The sequence below is a fragment of the Oxyura jamaicensis genome, chromosome 26, assembly GCF_011077185.1.
Source record: "Oxyura jamaicensis isolate SHBP4307 breed ruddy duck chromosome 26, BPBGC_Ojam_1.0, whole genome shotgun sequence".
NCBI lineage: Eukaryota > Metazoa > Chordata > Aves > Anseriformes > Anatidae > Oxyura > Oxyura jamaicensis.
In genome coordinates this window covers 4,216,220-4,238,643 of record NC_048918.1, presented here as the reverse complement: position 1 = coordinate 4,238,643, position 22,424 = coordinate 4,216,220, and the positions used below count along the sequence as shown (strand labels likewise).

The following is a 22,424-nucleotide window of genomic DNA, read 5'->3' as shown; positions in this document are numbered from 1 at the left end:
AAAACAAACTGATTCAAAAGCCTCATCAAAACATGCTTTTTTTGCTGCGTTAATTTGTGAAGAATGGTTACCCGTGAAATTGATTCTGCCCAGCTTGTGCTGGTTGAAATAACACATTTTTAAAACAACCGAAAAGGAAAAGTCAACTTGAGAGAAGCTAATTTTTTGAGGGATATTTTAAACAAAGTTAAGTTTGGTTCATACAGACTGATAAAAACTTGATCTTTCAATATGATGCAGAAAAGCATAGCCTTTATAGTCTGTTAGGAACAACCTGTTTTGAAAATGACGCTTGACTTTTCCTTTCTGCAGTGCCTTCTTTGACTTTGTACTCTTTGTGCGACTCTGGACCAACTGTACCTATTTCATTCCCTTCCACGTGTTGTTTCTCATTTCTATAACTCTAATTTGCAATCATGGGACACAAAAACACGACAAGTTTAGCTTTATATTTAATATGTTGATGACAGCAATCTGTGGGTCCACAGAGCCAGGAATTTTTACTGTAATAGAATTTGAAATCATGAGGGGAGACTACAGTTCAGAAATAAGTCAGCAATATCGGAATTGAGCTTTTTTTTAAAAACAGTTTGCAGTTATGCACAAGTATTTTAGAGACAGGGCTCTGATTACTGTAAAGTTGCAGTATTATCGTGTTTATATAAAGAGAAGAAACTGCTGGGAGGTTTTCTCCGTATCAATCAGTAACTAATGCACTGTTGCAGAAGTTTGAAATAAAAGAAGTTTGACATTGCTTGTGTAGTAGTTGTTGTTTTCCTGTCTCAGTAGCCCTAAGAAATGGGTTCAGGAGTCCAACACAAAAACAATACTGCTGTCAATAATTGGAGATGTATAAAGCATACAATGTGAACTGCTCTGTGCTGCCAGCAAAACAAATTAGATCCTTTTCACTGAAACATCTTGCTGTTCTGATTATTGTAGTCTTACTGACCTACAAGTGGAACCTAAGTATGCAAAACTTTTGCATCTGCAAGTCAATCATAGTGGCTTTTAATCCAATATATCCAGCTAAGAGGAGAAAGAAAAGAATTCCTTGATGTGGCTGTCTGTTAATACGCCTTCCTCCTTATGGCTCATTAATTCACACAGTGCATTTTGAGGCTGGCTACACAGGCAGGCAGTTGCTCTGAATGCCTCTCTTTCTTTCCTGATCAGCTTGATTTTCATGAGTATTGACTTGCACGAAGGACAGGGCACATCTGAATTGATCAGAAAAATGGCAGTAATTCCAAAGGGGGCAAATTAAGTTCGGGAAGGGCGTTAAATGAACTCAAATTACTTCTATGATTAGGTAAAAGCTGACCATATTTCTAGTGTCACACCAGTCTTCTCAGATAACCCCAGATCTAATAAAATGTTTTTAAGTACTAATTGTAATGAAACTGAGCAATAAGTCTCTGTAAACACTGAAGTGTAAAGCAAAAGCAACTTGCTGTTCCTGAAGCTGCCATTTTCGCGGGCAGTGGAGTATGTTTTATTTTGCCGTGGCAAAAAGCAGCTCTTATTAATCATAATGAGTAATTATGGGTTTTCAGGGGATAAAAAGTGTAATGAAACCCAAACCTTCCATGGACTTTCTTGTATTTTACGGAAGTTGTGCGTGTTTTTGGGATCTGCTGACTGATGCGGGCAAACGTGGTGGTGCTAATGCAATCAACGCCGCTAATGAAATCCACAGTTGCTGAAAAGAAGAAAAGTAAGAACTTCACACTTCAGTCACGTCCCAAAGAGGCAGGGTGATGTCGGAGCGAAGGCCTGCAGCCTCCCCGCACCCCCTGCTGCACACACGGCCTGGGAACTGCCTCAGGCCCCGAGGGGAGGCAGCGAGGGTTTGTTTCCCGGTGCCCCGGGGCAGGTGCCCGTGGCGGCCTGGCGGAGCTTTCCCCGGTGAGCATCCCTCCTGGCCCCGGGCAGGCTGCCATGACAAAGGGGCCGCCGCCTTGCTCTAACCTCGCTGCCTAAGCTGAGATCAGCCCCGCATCGCCTCAGGGCCGGGGCCCCGCAGCCCCCTGAAGGACGCCGTGAGGCGACTGGGGGCCTCGGGGCCGGACCCTGAGGTGGTGTGGGGCTGCGGGGCAGGGTCCTGAGGTGAGGGGGCTCCGCGGGCCCGGCCCTGAGGCGATGGGGGCTCCGTGGGCCCGATCCTGAGGTAAAGGGGCTACGGGGCCGGGTACTGAGGCGATGCGGGGCTCCGGGGGCCCGTCTGTGAGGTGACGAGGGGCTGCGGGGCCGGTCCCTGAGGTGACGGGGGGCCTCGGGGCCCGGCCCCGGGGCGCTGAGGGGCGGCCGGGCCGCGCGGCGCTTCCCCGCGTTTTCCCTCCAAAACGACGCCACCCCCCCTCCCCTCCCCGCGCGGCGAATCTGCCGATCCCACCCCGCCGCGCCTCGCAGCCGCCCGCGCCCCGGGAAGAAAAAAATAAAAATAAAATAAAAATGGGGACGGGTACCTGCGGTGGAGGAGAGACGGGGCAGCGGGGAGGAGGAGGGGGATAAACGCGGGGAGGCGGAGCGGCGGAGCCGGTGTCGAATCTGCCGGCAGCTCCGCGGCCCCGCCGCGCGGCTCACAGCAGCTTGAGCGTGTGGGGCGTCCTCGCCCCCCTCCCCGCGGCGACGAGAGGGGCGGGGCCTCCCTGCCGTGATGGTTCGAACTGGCCAATGGCGCGCGGCGGGGCCGCGCGGACGGCCAATGAGCGGCGGAGGAGGCGGTGCCAGCGGGGTAGGCTGCGCCGCCCCCCCGCTCGCATCCTCTCGGCGGTGCGAACGCGACCATTTTGCGGGGGGGAGCGGCGAGCGGAGAGCGGCGGCGGGGCCGGGCCGGGCGGCGGCGGGGAGCGGGGCGGGGGCGCGCGCGGCCCACGCACGGCGGCGGCTCCGGCGGCTCCCCCCTGAGGGGGCTGAGAGAGGCGGCTCCGGCACCGTCGGCCTGAGGCGCTGGGCCCGGGGCTCCCGCTTCAGGAAGGGGACGGGCGACGCGGAGCCCGCAGCGAGCGGCCGGTTGGGTGGATTTTTTTTTTATTATTATTAGTAGTAGTTTTTCGTTTTTTTCCTTTTTTTATTTTTTTGCCCTTCGGCTGAGGGCGACGTCCCCCGGGCCGGGCCCGAATCGCCGGGGAAAATGTCGAGGCCTGTCAGGTGAGTCCTTGGCGGCGCGGAGGCCCCGCTCCCGCCTCCCACCTTCTCCTCCTTCTTCTCCTCCTCCTCCTCCCGCCGCCGCCGCCCTCCGGGGCCCGGCCCCGCCGCTGCTCGGCCTCCCCCGGTCCCCCCCGGTCCCCTTTGCCCTCCCCCCAGCCCCACGCCTCGCCTCAGGCCCGGCCGGGCCCAGCCGCAGCCCCAGGGCTGCTGCCGGAGGGGCGGCGAGGCCGGGAGGCTGGAGCCGGGGCTGAGGGAGGCCTCCCCCCTCCCCCTTTCCTCTCATATTTTTATTATTTTTAACTTTATTTGCAATTATCGTTCGGTAGCGCGGGCGAGAGGCGCTGCTGTGGTGGGGGGAGGTTGTGGAAAAGGGAGGCCCGCGGCGGGCGGCGTCCCACATTTTGCGGTGTGTGTGTGGTGGTAAGGGGGGGGGGGGTTAAAAAGGAAAAAAATAAATAAATAAAAAAGGATTTTTCGCCGTGACCCACTTGGGGCCGGGCAACGAGCGGGGCCCCGACGCCATTTCGGAGCCGCGGGGCTCGGCGGCGGCCGCGGGCCGGGGGCTGCGGGCAGGGGGAGCGGGGCTGTGCGGGCCGCCTGGACCACGCTGAGGGGAGGAGCCGCGGCGGCCGCCGCCTCCTCTCCTCCTCCTGCTGTCCTCCTCTCCATCTCCTCCTCCTCTCCTGCTTCTTCTCCTCCTCCTCGGGCTGCCCCCCAACCCCACCGCCCGCTGGGGGGCTGTGGGAGGAGGAGGAAGGAGGCGGCAGCTCCGTGCCTGGAGTTTGGGGCTGAATAGTGGCGGCGTGCAGAAGTTGCCGTGCCCCAAGCCCGGAGAGCGTTTTTCTTTGCTTTGCCCTGGGGAGTGCCCCGAGAGCGAGCTCGGGGTTTAAATGCTCTTTGCAGAAGAAGTAAGGTGTCATCATGTGCTCTCTGTTAACTTGGTGCAGTCTGAAGGCTTATGTTATAACTGGAGCCTCTTACCTACTTAAACGTACACGTGTATAGGTGATAACTTTGGATTTAAGTCATATCTCTAATATGTGAGAGTTTAAATGGAGATTGAGGGCTACTTCACAAAATCTGGAGGTTTGGCACGCTGATTAGTGAAACAGTTCTTTTTCTATAGTTTTTTTTTTTTTTTCTTTTAACCAATAGTGTATTCCGCATGCAAAAGTAAGGGTGGATAAAGCTCCAAGTTCCACTCCTAGGGAATTACCTCGGGTCTAAAAGGTGATGAACAGGACTGTGTATACCGTGCTCTGAAGCATCAGTTTTTGGCCTTTTGTAAGACAGGATGTTGGACTAGATGGACTAGTGGTCTGATGTTGAATGACAGTGCCTGTGTCCTGAAATGCAGTGGTGATGTGACTTTGCTGCTCACTGTGACACTTCAGTGTACGGTCTGCTGGTGATTTACTTGCCAGCACTGGAGTCTTGCTACAGGTAAGGAAAGTGTTGTATCTTTAAGGGTATAGTTTGTAAGGTTTCTGGTGTCATGTACCTTTGTAAGCAACCTTTTCTAAACTAAATAAATCCGTAAAATCCTGCAGTGTTGTGAAAGACCTGGCTTGTCTTACTCGCAGTTGACAGGCACTGGCATACAGCAAAACTCCGTGCCAAAGTCCAGTGCATGCTTGTAGTAGCAGGATACCTGTTGGCACGTGCCAGCAATAGATGGAGCAATCCACTATCTAGCTGGGTTTAGTAGCTCTTTCAGGAGAAAAACGTAAAGCTTCAGAAGCTACTACGTTGTGCTGCTCTGCTTGGTAGAAGTAGAGAACTTCTAGTAGAGAACTGGAAAACTCTCATCAGAGGTGAAAATCCAAAACTTTTAAAATTATGCAACAACTTCTTCCTGGTTATCTTGTTGTTGATAATAGGGGAGTCTGGTGAGAAGTTCTTCATTGGAATCAGACTCAGTGATCTTTTGAATTAATTTAATATGTCTACTCGTTTCCAGTGAATACATAGACACCTAAAATAAAGGGCTTTATAAAACCTGGCAGATACCCCTAGTTTCTACTCTTCAGCAGAGGACTGTCTTAAGACTGAGTCTGGTCGTTGAATTTAGTTCCTTGTAATTGTGAAGAAGCAATAAAGCCCACATATTTACAGGTTTCTTGTGTGTTAATTCAGAGCCAAATACTTCTTATGCAATTAGACTACTCTTGGGTGGGTAATGATGGTATCTGCACTATTGTTAGAAAATGGCAAGTAGTGAAAAGGAAAGGAACCTCCTGTAGCTACTGAACCTCTGCACCATGTGGCTAACTTCTGAAATGCTGCCATGAGCACTTAGAGCTGCTAGTTATATCACGATGTCCTTATCTATTCCTGAATACAAATGATATAACATTGAGCCCTCTTTTTTATACACAGCATCAATTAATGTATTTTAAGTGAGAATTTTGACTTTGAATTTGGGGGGGCGGCCGGCGGGTCCTGTTTGCTGCTCCGCACTGGTCACTTTCACTTGCTGGTGCTCCTCTCCTGCGGGCACTGCAAAATGAAACTGGGGGCAAGTATTGAAATCAGAGTGGTTTTTTGTTTGTTTGTTTGAAGATTGAAGCCAGTTATCAATGAATATCTGTCTGTATTTCAAGGCTTTATAGCTTTATGTGCTTAGCTCTTTATTAGTAACTTCCAGTCTTGCATTGGCACTGCAGTGGAAGGGTGGTTCTTTGAAACTTAAGTTGCAGGGGAAAAAATATATATCTATTAAATATAACTTGCCTTGTTGCCAATGTTGTACCTGGGCAACATAAAATATAAGTAGTGAGATTCTGGATAGCTTCTGTGGGCTAGCAGGAAAGGAAAACTTCCTTGGGATGGCATTTGACTTAAATAATGATGTGTGGTAATGTCTAGGGATGAGCAAGATACTTTGCAGATAAATGAAGAGGTATGGGCCTTGCTCTGGGCACTTTCAATCTAAAGAGAAACAGAGCAAGGGAGAAGTACAACAAAAATCAGTTTTCCAGGAGCAGGGCAAGTTGCAGAATTGGCATTTTTAGGTGTTTGGTTTTTTTTTTTTTCTTTGTTTTTCCCCTTTGCATCAGAATAGTTCTATATTGTATTTTAAAATCTTCTCATTTGTAGTTAGGTTCAGATGGAGGATGGGCACAAAGCTGCTAAAACTGTTGCTGCATAAATCATCTAATTGTTTTACGGAGTTTCAAGTCATGTGTATCCCTAAAAATTCTGCAGATACCATGAGCAGTGCCTAGTCTTACAGACGTTTGGAGTTACACCAAGTCCAGACCCAAACAATGACCTCTGTAATTGGGAACCTCTAGTCGGTGAGTCCTGTCTGAGTACAGTTGTGCCAATTTTTAAATAGACTAACACCATAGTGACGTGCTTTAGGTACATAACTGTCACTAGGCTTCGATGTTTCGACTTCTGATACGTAATTATAAGTTAATGTCTGTTTATTTAAGGCCTAAGTCTAGCACTGCCTATTTGTTTTGCACAACTTTGAAAACACCTATAAGAACTACTTCCTATCTCTCTTTTTTTGCTATCTATATAAGAAGGCACCAAAGCAGTGCTTTTAACAGCAGTGTTTCTTGGTAGCCTGCTGCCAGTCCAGCAGGACAGCTTTACCCCGGAATGAGAACCAGAAAGTGAAACTGACCGCTGTGTCTGTGCCAGGCCCCCGAGCCGCAGGGAAGGTCAACAGCTTCTTCCACAAATGCTTGGTTTGAGAGTTACATGCTGTAGTTTAAAACAACAAAAACCTCAGTAACCATTGAATCTCTGGTTCTTTTTACTTCTCAAATTGTGTAAGAGAATAGATTATTTCTGCTGATAATCACTTGACCTAAGCACTCTTCCGTACTGCATGGTGAGCCCAGATACTAGCTTTTTGAATACTCCTCTAAGTTTTGCTTAGGATGTGTATGTATTTTTTAAAAACTTTAAACTGTGTGGTTTATGGCCTGTGGAAGTACACAGGGATTTAAACATTCCCTTTTATATATATATATCTATTTTTAAAAAAAAAACTTTCTAACTGATTATTACTTTGTATTCTGATAGTTAACTTGTAAACATGGTTTGAGGGACCTCGTTACCTGAAGATATTATTATACAATCCTTAACCGCTTGTATAGGTATTTAGTAGCGAGCCTATTGAGTGATGATACTGCTTTTCATCATTTTAAAATTGATCTCTATGATATTCTATGATTTCAGTCTGATATGCGTCAAGTATGGGTTGTAAGAACTACTGTGCTGTTGTGAGTTCTTATTAAATTACTTGAGTATTACTTGAGTTAACCAAGTGCTTCCAGTGTAATGTGTCAGTGGGTTTCTGGATGAGTTAGTCTTTATTCCAAAAATACAGGACTGTCAGCTGTTACCAAAAAGTTAAGCTCTCAGGACTTCTCTGTACCTTTCCTCCCCCCATTTCCCTCGCGTGCACACTTTACGTGTTAAGCTGAATTAGCAAGTAAGTTACTTTACAATTTCAATGTGTTTTAAACCAGATTGAACAAAATCTATCCCAGATGTCTACTAGACTGTCTTTTTATGCTCAGTCTAACTGAATTCTGCAGTTTATTTTTATATCTAGTTGCTTGCCTTAACATCTTTTAGTGTCTGCTAGGGGCAAAGAGATAATCCTCACTGAAAAAAACAGCAAGTGTTTTTTTTTCCTTTCCCTCGGATCTCAGTGCTGGTGAACTTACCTGTCTTTATCACTTTGGTTTAATGAAGGATGCAGTCTTTGCTCGTAGCCATTAAGCATTGCGCAACAGTGCTGCTCGCAGTTATAAAGAGAAATGTAAGTAGATCTAAATGGGGTGAATGCTGAGCAGAGTGAGAAGAATGGCAGATGGAAGAGCAGTTCTTGTTTCATGTTTCCGCTCTTGTGAACTTCTCTGGTTCTGGTGGGAAGACTTAGAGATTTCTGTGTTCAGTAATATCAGTGTAGGCATCCCTTCTTCCTTTCACTCTGCTCTTTGTCTTGTAAAGTAAAATCCAGTCAGCTGGCCTTCCTTCTTGTTTGCTTCTGCCATAGTGATTTTTCTGTATGGTGCAATCACCTCTGCTCCTCTAGGCCAGGTTATGAGAGCGTAGCAGAACTTGGTCTCCAGCTGAAAACAGATAAGGTACAGTGCTAAGAAAGAGGAAGGACAGACTTTTTTTTTTGTTTTATCTTACTGTGTCACACTTCTAGTATTTGATTTAGTATGGACCTTTAACGGAAATGAGGAAGATGAAGGTGTGTATGACCAACGTACTACAGGGTGGCAATATTGCAATTCCCATTTTGCTTGTTAGTGATGTCCAAAACTATTGTTTTACAAAGCTGCTAGGACAGAACAGGTAGCAATTCTACCTTATTTTCCCTGCTTATGCTTTTAGAGAAAAGCGTAATACCTGAAACCTTAGACCAAATCAAACATCGTATGTAGGAACTTTATTATTCTTCAGATGCTTACCAAAATAAAATGAATTTTCTGTTACTTTTCTGCCTGTGGGCAGGAGATGGGCTTCAGGAAGCCTTCCTGTTGGAAGGGAGGCCGAGTGTGAGGCCTCACCTAGATGGTACACCATGGCAAGCCTTTCTGAGTCGGTGCTGTACTGAATTTGGGCTGCCGGTGAGCGGGCAGTGCTCTGTAGCACGGTGCTGTTGTACTTTGTTCCGCTCACATTTACCCTGGAGCTTGGATGGGATTCAGCCTGTGGAAGTCGAATGACTGGTCTTGCCTTCTTTTGTTAGCTGTGGTTTTTTGTTGTTGTTTGAGTTGAAGAGGCTTTATGTAGGCTTGAAATAAAGTAATTATGCTGCTTCCTCTTCTGAAGGCTGCTGCTGTAAGCCATAAATAGAGGTACTTGTACAGGAGGGAGGCTTCTAATTGGTTTCTAATTGATCATCAGCCAGCACACAACAATGACTTTTGCGTATCATTCAGCTGGGCAGTCTTATCAGCAGTGGGTGATGTTAATCCTGAAATGCAGTGCAGTTCTGCAAAGTGCACCTGGGATTCAGCAGGCTTGTTTAGAAGGGAAGGGCATCGTGCTTGGTGTGTTGCCTTCTGCTTGCAGCCGTCCTCCTCAGTCTGGGATGAGAGGCAGGTCACTTCACCTCACACTTGCCCAACTTTTTCCTATGTGTAAAAGTGAGCTCATTTGATGGTGACTTCCAAATTTAGTTCTTCGCTGGCCTTGGGTCAAAGGGATTGTTTTCAAAAAAAAAAAAAAGGTAAAAGTGGAGACAGGAAGGAGGGCTAAATCTCTGATGCCTTCAGCTGCTCTTCTTCCTTACGTTGCACATCTTGCAGAAGAGGGGAGGGCGTTTGGAATCTGCCCCTGACCCAGGCATTGCCAGCAGGAGCTGCAGTGCAGTGCTGTGTTGGTTCCCTGAGCAGCTGGACCACAGGGCAGTTAAAATTTGTCAGTAAAGCAAAGGGTGCTGGAAAACTAGCCAACAACTACAGAAACCTAAAATACTAAATGCAAGTAAGTTTGAGAAGCAGATTTTGTTGGTGAGTGAGGCATTGCTTTCAGTAATAGCTGCTTGTGTAGTCGCCTAATTTTGTCTATCATCAGCCGTTGTATTTGCCCTGGTAAGGGTACCTGCTGACCTCTGGGACTTGCAGCTGGGTTAGGGAACAGGGAAGCTGCTGATACAGTAACAGAAGTGTGGCTCTGTGCACAGCTTTGAAACGGGGTGTGAGGGGGAGCTCTGTCTTAAGAAAGTTGAGGCCGATGCATTCTTTAAATGCATCTTTAATCTTTGGGTGCTTTTTTAAAGTGCTTTTTAATCTTGGGAAACTGCTCTTAAAGAGGGCTTTCTCTGCTGTAGTTGGAACAATGGTACATGTAGAGTTTTAATAATGAAAGAACTGCATAACACAGGCTAAGGTGGCTCGTTGTCACTGCAGTCATGAGCCATAAGAGTTCTGCTTATCAAAAATCACCTTTGAATTCTCAGACTATAATTCAGTCTGCTATGATAGGTCCCTAAGAAAATGCTAAAATATACCTTGTTTTCTTTGAGACTTCAAAGGTGTAGATGGCTTACATAAATAAGTCTTCTTGGGATGTGTTTGGGCTACAAATCCTGCACTGGAAACAAGAATATGGTACTTTCTTATTACTTTAAGAAAGCTTTTGTACCTCTGAGATGAAGAATTGTTGACTTACTTATTCCCTTCATTTTAACAGGAACAGGAAGGTGGTCGATTACTCCCAGTTTCAGGAATCAGATGATGCTGGTAAATGACTTTGTTCTTAACAGTATAATATCCTTGGGCTACAGCTGTTCATTTATGGCTTTGCATATTAATTGTGTTGCTTCTAGTCACATCTTTAACCTAAATTCCAAAGACTTTCTGCTCTTCAGTCTCTGAACTGTTAATGAACATTTGAAAATATAATGATTCTCGTATGTTTTGTATTAAACAAACAATGGTGATAGAAATCTTATTATTTAATGCTTGCATTGTTGTAGTGCCTCTAGGCTGTTGGCAGCAACTGTTTTCTTCTTTGGTCTATGTTATGTTCTCTGGTAAAATGCCCAATGCCATTTTTTTTCTAGAGTAAAATGTTTTTCAGTTTATTTAGTGGACTTGAGTTAATTCCATAATGTCAGGCATTTTCGTGAATTGCACCAAAAAAATAATCTTTGTATATTCTGTTCTGCATGAATTAATGAAATATTTCTGGAAGCCATATGGAATATGTTTTATGTTCTTAGAAAATAAACATACTGCTACTGTTTCCTAAGGGAGATTACATTGATAATTAATGGAAACAAATATGCATAGCTCTTAATTGCAGTCCTGTTACTTGTATTGTGTAATAGTTGTAAAAACTTACACCGTAAATTGCTCTGCAATGATACACTGTTCCCATCAGAGGACAGTAAATAAACTTCTTGTTGTTAAAAGCATAGAGAGATGTACGAATGTCAACCGTGAATAGGTTTTCTTAATAACTTTGTGTTTCTAACTAGCTGTAAAATTAAGATATTGTCTCATGTGAGGCATTTTGGTACGTTTCAGACTTGATTGCGTGCCACATTTTTATTATGCTGCTGCTGGAAGAAAAGGTAAATCACTAGTTTAAGAAAGGACTTCTGTGAATTTTTCTTTTAAGATCTGTGATTATTTTTTTTAAGGGCTGCTTTTTGATAGGCCTGAAATGATCCGTTTAAGATATAACGGAGGAAGTCAATTTGCTAAGGGTTTGATTCAAAACCATTTTCTGCTGTCCTATCCAGATGAAGATTATGGAAGAGATTCAGGTCCCCCATCCAAGAAAATCCGTTCGTCTCCCCGGGAGGCTAAAAACAAGAGGCGATCTGGGAAGAACTCTCAGGAGGACAGGTAAAAGAATCACTTAATATGTTAAGAACATGTCTGCAAACCTTGTCGTGCATGTGGGGAGCAGTATCTTCTGAGAGGAGTGATTGTAAGTGCAATTCAGAGTCTGCAGTGTAACAGCTCTCGATCACAGAGCTTGCATAACCAGCTTGGACATTGAGGTGGTTCATTCTTATTTGAGTTGGCAGGGAAATCATGTGTAAAGTACGTGTCACTAGTGCTTCGGCATTTAAAAAAAAAAGTGCTTTCCAGATCTAGGCAGTTGGAATGGCAAGGAATGTAATATGAGTTACAAAAATTGGAAACTGGTACAATTATCCAGGTAAGATAGTGGCTAGATGCATTTAATTTTCCATGTTTTTTTGGTATGCTCACAGCATTCCTCTGGTTAAAGATTAAATGGGGCAAGTACAGTGGCAGCAGTAGTAGGGGCCACTTGTTAGTTTTGTGGTTCTTTTTTTTCATTTCCTGTTCTGTCAAATTCAGAAAACATCTTGTTTTGATAACCAAGTTGCTCTGACAATGTCAAATGACTGAATTCTAAGTGATGTCCTGCTACAGGAAAGACTCGCTATTAGAGTGAAGGTGTCTAACATTTCACAATAACTATGATCAGCAAATGGTTGCCGTAAGAAAGGTGATAAAAACAGGCCCATTAAATAAATTGACTGCCTTCGTGACAGACATCAACATGGAGGGTCTGCCAGCTGGTTCTTACTATACAAACCCAAGGTATTTCTTAACTGTCTTGGATTGTTTGGTGGAATGTAGCAAACTTGCTAGGGGCTATGCTTAGGAGGTTTCTTTCCATCTTTTTCCTTTTGCTCCTGTGCTCTAAGGTGAAAGTATAGGCATGGGGATGTTTGAATGGGTTCCTTGCTGTTGTGAACTGAGAGGGACAGGTGATTTTCACCCCAGCTTTTAATTGCCCTGGAGATGCAAACATTGTTTTCTTATCTTGGAACTGTTTTCAGGAAGGAAGAGCCAAGCAATTGTTTCCTGTTGCCACTCCAAACATGCGTTGCACTGTTTTGACACAAATGATGGATAGAAATTTAATGCAAAACTGATGTTATACAAGTACTTCTGACATCTACCTACGTTTCTGGAGAAATCTAGTTCATCCATAGCTTGACAGATTGACACAGTTTGCTTAGGCCATTGTGTGTGCTCTGATCGTGCAACATTTACACAAATTCTAGAGTTCAGTCTGTGAGAGGAAGTGCTCACAAATGCCTTTAATGCCAGAAAAAAAAAAAACAACACCTTAGTAGGTGTGATATTGTATAAAGAATGAGGCTAGGGAGCTCCCAAAGTAATGAAGTAGTTGACCATCATGTCCCATTAGCTTTGGAGATACTTGAGTACGAACACTTCTGTTTGTATTACAAACGTTGCAGAGGGCCTGAATGGGACACAAGCGTGCGTGTTTAAGTGATTTGAAATGCACAGTTCTCTCTGAGACTGAAAACAAATGGGCCTAAGGGGATATAGTATAATATGTTACCTAAATTATTAGTATTCTTCAGAAATACGGTGTGTCAGCACCAACTGCCAAACCTGAATTTAGCAAAGCTTTGGTCTGTTGTGTTTCCTGACCTTTGCCAGAATGTGCAGTTCAACCATTCCTGAAACATATGTTGTACATCAGTGGCCTTTGACACAATGTTCACCGTTCCTGTTTAAAACACTTATTCTCTGACAGTTTGCTGGGAGGAAAACCTTCTCTGGACAGTGGTAATGACAAATGATGGGGATTTGAATAAGAACAGGAACATCAGTATTTCCTTGATAGTGGAAGCCTCTAATGAGGATTGAAACCGCTAGAGGGAGTTGGGGAAAGCCTGTCAGAGATCAGATCATCTGCGAGCTTGCAGACCAAATATGGGCTAGGTTACTGGTTAGAAAGAATGAAGAACTCAAAGAAAACAATGAGATAAAGACAGGTGATAACTCTATAATGTATTCAGAATAAAACTTTACTCCGTCTGTAGAGTCAGCCATGTATTAGCATATAAAACTTAAAAATCCTAATTGTAAAATGGAAGATGTCTGGATTGTTGGTAGGTTTTGGACCAAAATGCATGGTTCATCTCATCCTTATTATTTCCTGGTTGATTCCCTTGACTCTGCATAAATTCATATGTGATTAGGAATTTAATATTTCTAACCGTAATAACTGCATATCATTCTGAGTAATGCTGAAGTATAACGTGGTAATGTCCAGGAAAAGTGCATATTCCTGGCCTAAAGATCAGTTTGCTCTCAAAAGAAAGTCATTTTTCCATACAGCAAATGACTGGCGAAAGCACCAGTTAAACCCTCTCTTTCTTTCCTATTCAGTGAGGATTCAGAAGAAAAAGATGTGAAGACCAAGAAAGATGATTCACACTCGGCAGGTAACTAACTGCGTTGCACTGGTAACGTTATCTTCAAAATAAAGAGCAGTTTTTAAGAAAGTTATGGGGGTAGGATTTGACATGGGAAAGAAAGTCTTCTGTTTAGGGAGGTAAGCGCTCTTCTAACCCACTTATCTGCAGCTGGATGCTGCCTCTACTGCTTGTTGCTTCCAGCCCTGGTTTGGGATAACAGACGTTTTGTGTAATAGGATGCTGCCATAAACTGTCTTCACAGGTAGATAGATGTAGGTTAATCTCCTCCCTGGGGTTCTCATCAATAGTTCACAGAGTAATAGAAGAAACTTCACATTCTCACTTTTTCCTTCCAGATGAAGATTTTGGCAGTGAAGATGACGACTTAGGAGCAGATGATGGCAAAGCTGACAGTGACTATGAGAGTTCTCAAAAAAGCAAAAAAGGAAAAAAGGCTAAACCAGACAAGAATAAGAGAGCCTCTAAATCCAGGAAAAGGCCTGCAGGTAAATAAACAATTGCTATGATTATTTTAATATTTTGAGAAAGTCGTCGTGATAAGTGCAGTATTCAATAAGTATTATTATTGATTGATGCATTCAATCCCTATGTTGTGTGGCAGTAGTTCAGCACTGCGTATGCATTCATTACACATTTTATAAAGTAGCACGAAGAGGGTAGTAGTTCATCACATCTCTTAAATTTTAAGAGGGAGAAAATAATTCTTCAGCTGTGGGCTTTCACAGTTCTTAGGTTCTTTAGTATTGTGGCTAAAAATACCAAGTTACAGATTGCACAGTAAGGAGCTACTGTGTTTTAGGCATGTGGTGATAATTGTGCATTTTAAGCATAGTTTGTGATAGATCTGATTTAAGTAATGCTTTGCTTCAGAGGTAGATTAATGCTCTCCTGGGTGAGTAATGATATGGCTGTTAACATTGATGGCAGGGGAACAACGCCCTAGTAAAAAGGGTTGCTACTCTCTACAGTGGAAGGTGCTGCACTGGGTCATTGTTGGATGACTCCAGAAACATACTTGATTACTTGAATATGTTCTCAACTCAATTATTCACTGAGCACCTTGATTCGCTTTTTCATGAAGGACTTGACTTTTGTCTTGCCCACCCACTACCTGATGAAGACTTATGGTGGCCTGTGTTTTGTGTCTTCGTTATAACATGGTGACTTTGTGCTGCAGAGGACAGCGAGGACGAGAAGGAAGACCACAAAAATGTGCGTCAGCAGAGACAGGCAGCATCTAAAGCAGCTTCCAAACAACGAGAGATGCTTATGGATGATGTGGGTAGTGAGGAAGAAGAACAAGAGGATGATGAGGCACAGTTCCAGGAGAGTGAGTAACTAGGATTATACTGGTACATGTCATAAAAAGTTGAAGTCGTAAAAAGTTGTGGCATGTGGCATGAGTGTAGTAGGGAACGTAAGCCTATGGGTCGGGCCAAACAACAAAAGGAACAGTTTGTTTTTGACTTGACAGTGAAAACATAAATTGTCCTTGGTACTTACTTGTTAATGAATATCTGTCCAGCAGACCAAGCTTACATTTTTGACGTCTAGAACTTGTGTTCCAAATTTGCAGCAGTATGTCTCTTACAGTTTTCTCCTTTAGGGTTGTTTATCATTTCTTAATGTTTCTTGCTCCTTCTTGCTATCCCATCAGTTTTGAGTCATTGCTGCTACTTTTGGAAAAATGTCAAAGTACTTTATACTTGATTGATCAAAGTAAGACAGTTTCTTTCACGAGAACAGATAAGTCCAGCATGTAATGAATTGCAGTATTTCAAGTTCTTGAAATAGTGCAAACAGGATTTCAGAAAAGAGCATTCTCATTTCTCATTGCATTAAGATCACTTAACTTCTCACTGTCAAGAGATTCTTTTTTCGAATGGGTTACTTAGAGCATGTTTTGAGGTCCTCAAAGCACTTACCTGCTTTGTTATAGTACCTTATCCCTGCCAGTATGACAACATCTGCCATGTCACATTTCCTTAAGACTGCAGATAGGTGGAAGCTCATAAGGTCACAGAGTCTGGTCTTCTGGCTGCTCTGTTTAACTGGCATGTGTATCAGCTGTTCGTTCTGCTTCCCTTCCTTGCTTCCAAAGCTTAATTTTGTTGTTGTTTCAGAAGATTCAGGAAGTGATGAAGACTTCCTCATGGAAGATGATGATGATAGTGACTACGGCAGTTCAAAGAAGAAAAATAAAAAGGTCTCCAAGAAATCCAAGCCAGAGAGGAAAGAAAAGAAGATGCCTAAGCCCAGGCTAAAGGCTACAGGTGGGTCTAAGCAGAGCTATAGAATTTGCTTTAGAGACTAGTATTTATTTTTCTGCTGTAGAAGGCTCAGTGGAAACTTTGGGCCAGTAGGCTTTAACACATAATGTTGAAGGGCTAGTTCATGTAACTGGTAACATACCATGATTTAAAGCAACACAATAAAATAATAATGTGGCTTTAATTCTTGCTTAATGAAGAGGTTGAGTTAGTACCTATGTCCCATTGGCAAAACCCACGTAGATTACAAGCTTCTATTGAGATGCTGCAGCCTGACTTTCTATGCATCATGGCCAAGTAATAACTTGTGACTTTGATGGGGACTCCTGGTCTTTGCGATGTTTTCAGGGTGGAGGAAGGTGGAGAAATTGGAACCAAAGGAAAACTTGATACGCTATTGCAGGAAGCTCAAAGTCGTAGGTAGTGGCATACATACTAGGTTGACAAGAGGCTACCTATGTTAGTTTATAACATCGTATCTAGTAATCAGTCAGGACTTGCAATTAGATGGTTCTAAAGTCTTGTTAGCAAACTGTTTTCATTCCATTCAGTTTTGAATGGAATGCATAAAACCCTGTGTGTGGTTTGGTCAAAGTAAAATGAAACCTGTTATTGCAATGTCTTGTAAATCCTGTTTGTATGAAGCCATGTCACTTTCTTGTCTTGGTAGCCAATAATAACTTTGATAAGCCTTTTATTTTTTCAGTGACTCCCAGTCCAGTGAAAGGCAAAGGGAAGGCAGGCCGACCCACAGCTTCCAAGGCAACAAAAGAAAAGACCCCATCCCCCAAAGAAGAGGATGAAGAGCCTGAAAGTCCCCCAGAAAAGAAAAAATCAGCCAGCCCTCCTCCAGAGAAGTCAGGGGATGAGGGATCTGAAGATGAAGCACCCTCTGGTGAAGATTAAATGGCAGTTGAGGAAATCTTTGTTTAAAAAAAAAAAAAAAAAAGAAAAAAAGAAAAAGGAAAGAAAACATACTTAGGGGTAGAACACGGTTTTGGCTGTGGCTTGACTCATGGGCTTTGAATGCTGTCTTTACTTTCAGCTGTTTAATACAGTGTATCCTTTTTTTAATAAGAGGAAACCCTTATACAGTAATATTTTGAAGTCTCTGTTCTCTGTTGGCCATTCCGTTCTCCCTCCCCCTACCAAATCTGAAAGCCATTTGAGACAAATTAACAGACCATTTAAATATATATTTTTTTCAAGGGATACTGCAGTTGTGAAGCAATAAGGTTTGAGACTGATACGTGGAAACCATACTTACAAATCGTTACGTAGAATAGATTTCCCAGTGCTGGTAAGAGTCCTTTAAAATTATTATTCTGTATTTGAGTATGTGGTTAAAAAAACCAACAGCAACAACAATCTATGCTTTAACAGTTTTGTTGATACAAGTACGTTCTCTCGAAAAAAAAAATGTAGTTAATAGGAATTCCAGTTGAGGAAACATGGGGAGGAAACCAGTGTTTCTTGGATTCATGCAACTTTTTAATGGAAAGCAATCAAGAGACTTAGATGGTCCACAGACCTTTATTTAGAAAAAGACCCTCAAGTTAAGATGCAAGATCTTGTTGTCTTTGCTGGATAGAATACTATTCTGCTTTAGGCAAATTGCAGTTTGTTCTATACGGTTTCACATACACAGCCTACAAGCTGCTCACATCCATAAATTGTTTTACTTCCAGGGTTGCCTATAGATGGGCGGAATAGGGAAGAGAAACTGAAAACAATTTTTAAAGCTCTGGTTTCCATCTGGTATTGTGGAAGTTTTCTTTAAAGTTGTTCCAAGGAGAAAAAAAAATAATGGACAATATAAAACTAAATTCTTTAGCTTTTGGGGCAAGGGATGTCCTTTTATAAATGTGAAGCAAAGGATTCCTGTAACACTCTGGTCAGTCTCGGATCCCATGAGTCACGCTGAAGTGCTTCTCTTCTCTCCCTCCATCTGTCCTCAGAAAGGCTATGTAGTCATGTGTCTCAGCCTCTCCAGCTACAGTGTTGGACAGCAGACTTCCACCAATAGTGACATTACCCCAGTATCACTTCCATTTCTTCATCCTGGCAGCATGGGGGGCTTCACACTCATTCTGCTCCCGCGTCGACATGTCTGCCTTGAACTATTGGTCATCGTTCTGCTCCCTAAGCCTAAAAAGAACAGAGTAGGGAACATTATTAAAGGATGAAGCTGGGAGGAAATGGGGTTTGGAAGCAGTGTAGCAGGGCTATGGTTCTATAACAAAAGCAGGATGTCCCTCTAAATGCAAGAAACCTGAGATGTGTGTGGTGGCATTTTAATGTGTTTTTATCAAAGCAGCCATATCCTTTTTTTAAAAAAGTACAAAAGTTTTTGTTTTCAAACCCTACTACAGAGGTTGCTGCCATGTTTGTTGGTAGAAATATTAAAAACTGGACCTGCCATTTTTCTTTTTTTTTTCTTAAACCCTTTGTGCTTTCTGTATGTTGCTCACCGTTATCTTATAGCTGACAAGTTTTGCATCTTTTTTTGTCACTGAAATACATGTTTTGTAACCAGCCTCTTGAAGGTAACATAAGGCAGCTAATTAGTTTGGATTTCTGGTGCACGTGCTACCAGGTTTTTAATCCTGTTTGGATTTTAGAGAGCTTTTAGATATGACACACTAATATGACCAGGAAGGACACTTGGCTGAATGGCATAGGGAGCCTGAAGATGCTGAGCACAGTGGAGCCTAAACAATGGAACGGAATATTAATATAACAGCCGAGTGATTGTCTTGTGTGATTCATAGCCATGGATTTTATGGAGGCTGGTAAATTACTTTACCTTGGCTTATTAAAATTTAAGTTCTCTAACATTCTTTACTATAATGAAACTACTGTTGCCGTTACAATAAAGATGATCGGTGTTTCCATTGTAAATCTTTTTTTTTAAGTGGTTTAACTTTGCAGAACAGCTTAAGGCTGGAGTCAAGTAACAGTCTTGAAAAAGATGTGAATGTAACCTCCTCTCCCACACCTCTTCCCACCTTTTAGGTTTCTGGGAGAGCAGAGTTTCTTGTATCCCCTGCACTCCTAGTCCAGTGCTCCTTGGGTAACATGGGACAATAAATGGCCAAATCTCAAATAACATTTGGATCGATATTCTGGGGGTAGCGTATACTTTCCTGAGTGCGTTCCACATCGTTGTTCTCCTTCAGTCCAGACTGTTTCAAGTTGTTACGGTCTACTGGGGGTATTCGTTTATTTTTGGTATTAAAATCTTCAAAAATTGCATAAATGCAGAATACCTCTAGTTGATCTGGTCAAACAGTTGTTTCTTTACCTGCTAGACCAGATTTTTTTCTGAAGAGTGTATTTTGTAAGTACCACTTAAGACATGTTTGTTTGTTGTGTTTTTTTTCCCTAGTACAGTTCAGGCTGTGAAAAATAAGTTTCTGTTGTTTTCAGTTCAGGTTCTGGACTGTGGATTATTTTATGCCTGTCAATTTTGGCCCTTTATCCTGCAAATCTGTTCTGTTTTCTCATACATTCATGTCTACTGGCTGTTACAGGCTGCATGATGCTATCTTTGAGATTGTGTCACAACCCAACAACCCAAACACTATGTGAATCCTGTACTACTTCTGGGATTTTGTAACTTTTTCTATATCTTACTGTTTTGCTAATTTGTGCAAACACTAAGCCCTAATGGTTAATTGGTTAAAAATACCACAGTTTACATTTTTACAGATTGAAGATCATTGTGAAGGTTAACACAGCTTTTCTTTTTAGTACACATGTTTAAGTAGAGGCAGACTTAACATTTTTAAATGTCCTTTTTAATTCGTCTGTATTAAGCATTCTGATTTCTTGAAGGAAAGCAGTAAAAACGCCTTTCTCTAGGAGCATGAATAGTTCTTCATGGAGCAGGAAGTTTCATTCACAGAAGAAGGCTTTGAAAAGATTGTCTTCTGTTACACAGCTGTAGTTTTGGAGCCTTTGCAGAGAGGTAAACAGATTTATTCCAAAATACAGTTAACTTAGTGCCCTGCCCTGGTCTCACCCTTAAAATGGTAGTTCATTGCTAACTTCCATTATATCCCTCTTTACATTCTGTTTCTGAATCCACATGACCACGTTCTGTTTTATATTTGTATAATCATGCTGTCTTTGACTGGCCACAGGGCTTGATCAGGAAAGATTTGCGTTCTTGCTTGGATTTTCCTACTAAAGGTTACTCGTTTCAGTTCCTATTTGATCAGCATGAGAATGCCAAACGTGTCAAGCTAAATGGGTTTCAGAATGGATCCCGGGTGAGAGTAAGACTTAGAAATACGGCAGCCAGGAAACTTAGTTTTTTTTTTGTTTTCGCTTTATCAAAGCAAACGAGTATGTGGGGAGAGAAGCAGTACACCTTAGCTGACTTCTGCTAGGGAATGTGACGAGTGCCAGGTAATGGCTCTGAGCGTGCTCAGCTCCTGTGCCACCACACGGCTGCACCCGTGGGTGATGGACTACCAGGGCAGTGGCAGAAGATGCACTTGAATATTGAATATTTTTTTCTTTTTTTTTTTTCACCCTCCACTGTTGATGGACACAAAGGTACAATAGACACTGAGGCACCCAGGTTAAGGAGGGAGGGAAGTAAACTGTAACATGCTGGAAGCTTTTGAGCTGTAGAAACTGGTGCTTTGCTTTATGTAATTTGTTTGTGAAGTGTTTATTTTTATAACAGATCATATTGTTGAACACATGGTTCTTAAACAAACTGATCCATGAGTTTAAGTATTTGAGAAGTGGATGTTCATCTGTTGGGGGAGGCAGGATATGGAAAAATGTAAGCAGATATATAAAGGGACACTGTCACAAAAACGTTGCTGGCATGTAGGGTGTGTTAGTTTGGGGAGGATCCCACCTATATGTGGAAATGATACATTCTGTATGTATACGATCAAATAGAAACTTTCCCTGAACTTTGAATATTTTCCTATAGTTTGGGGAGTTTTAAATAGAAATTCTGTGCATGAAACTGGGAGGCAAAATTAAACTATTCTATTTGTACTTCCAAGATGAATTTTTAAGAAGTACCGTGAGGAATCTAAGAGCTCTGAAAGATGACAGTGTCCTTTCAAGACTCCCCAGATCAAGTGTACCCTCGGTTTAGACTTCCCATGTCAGTAGGTGACTGGCATTTGACTGTCTTTTCATTGAACTCTTTATATTAAAAACAAACCACAAATATTTCTAAGTCTAGTCAAGTTCTCACTACGTGCTGCCTCTGTGTATCGACCACTATTGGAAACAGCTCTGTAAACTGCCTGCCCCCTCAGCTGCGGTGAAGCGAATGGGTCCATCGGTCTGAGCATGCTCAGCGTGACTGCAAACACCATTGTGCATATGCTTTGTATATTGGGGCAAGGGTTTTTTATATATATATTTTGGGAGGGGGAGTGGGTGGGATGGAGAAATACTCAATCAGCTTAAGCCAGAGTAATGTGTGTAAAAGCCCCTGAAGTATTTTGTGTGTGAGTGCGCGAGTGTGAGTGCGCGCATGGGAGTGTCTGACATCTTATTCCCTTTGTGTTCTGAAATTTTGTTTTACTTTTTTTTTCCTGCAGAAGCAATTGTTACAAGAATTGTAAATAAGAGCTACATAATTTTTTTGTTTGTTTAACCATGAACATCATGTCACAGCAAACCCTGAATTATGGCTTTGAAGGTAGAGGAGGAAGAGACTCCAGATAGGGCCTGGGCCTTTGGCTCTCAGCGAGGCATCGGTAACATGGTATGCAACAAGTGTTTGTCTTGAGTATTTGCAGCCCCCTGTTGAGCTTTTCTAAAAATCAGGCTCTTTGCAGTTACCCTCCCTATCCATTTTAATTTAACTTTATTTTTTTAACATCAAGAGTGGCCAGGAAAAGGGGCAACTAACTGCAAACAGTGCTCCAGTGCTGCTGGCCCAAGGTCGGGTGTGTGTGGACGTGGCTGTCATCGCTGGGCCTGATAGGGGTGACAACTTCTGCAATACCTTGACAATACTGAGATCTACCGCATGGTACTAGGAGTTATGTTTGAATGTAACATTAATGCTTTATTTAAAATAAAAACAACACTTTTTTTTAAAAAGGGGTTGAAGTGAACATGACTGTTGACCATGTTCGTGAATTTATAGATGCAACATTCATTGGTAGAATTGTGTGATGGTCTTTTGTGCTACTTAATTTTACATATTCCAGTCTCTGTATGTACCTGCAAAGAAAGAAAAGAAAAAAATAACAAAACCCTGCTTTGCTTTTATTGAAGGGTTCCCA

At 42.8% G+C, this 22,424-nt stretch overlaps 1 protein-coding gene and 1 long non-coding RNA gene across 3 annotated transcripts; one reads left to right on the top strand and one right to left on the bottom strand.

The window, feature by feature from the left end:
- Positions 1–36: 36 nt before the first annotated feature.
- LOC118178487 lies at positions 37–2,757 on the bottom strand. Its single transcript, XR_004756165.1, has 2 exons — positions 2,469–2,757; positions 37–1,702 (listed from the first exon to the last, which is right to left on the bottom strand). It is a non-coding gene; the product is annotated as an uncharacterized LOC118178487 (long non-coding RNA).
- Positions 2,758–2,876: 119 nt separating this feature from the next.
- Positions 2,877–22,047, top strand: NUCKS1 (nuclear casein kinase and cyclin dependent kinase substrate 1). 2 transcript variants are annotated; one of them, XM_035347045.1, is made up of 8 exons: positions 2,877–3,153; positions 10,330–10,379; positions 11,387–11,492; positions 13,833–13,888; positions 14,218–14,367; positions 15,060–15,212; positions 16,006–16,155; positions 16,859–22,047. In XM_035347045.1, exons 1-8 carry the CDS (start codon positions 3,137–3,139, stop codon positions 17,056–17,058), a joined length of 882 nt encoding a protein of 293 aa, XP_035202936.1. In that variant the 5' UTR covers positions 2,877–3,136; the 3' UTR covers positions 17,059–22,047. The 2 variants fall into 2 exon arrangements, with proteins under 2 accessions (XP_035202936.1, XP_035202937.1); XM_035347046.1 differs by having other exon boundaries at positions 2,926–3,153; positions 16,009–16,155.
- The last annotated feature ends 377 nt before the right edge of the window (positions 22,048–22,424 follow it).

Excerpts from the sequence above, each read along its gene's own strand:
- NUCKS1 (XM_035347045.1), top strand. Across the intron at positions 13,889-14,217 it reads AGATGATTCACACTCGGCAG|ATGAAGATTTTGGCAGTGAA; the intron begins GTAACTAACTGC and ends TTTTCCTTCCAG. Across the intron at positions 15,213-16,005 it reads TGAGGCACAGTTCCAGGAGA|AAGATTCAGGAAGTGATGAA; the intron begins GTGAGTAACTAG and ends TTGTTGTTTCAG.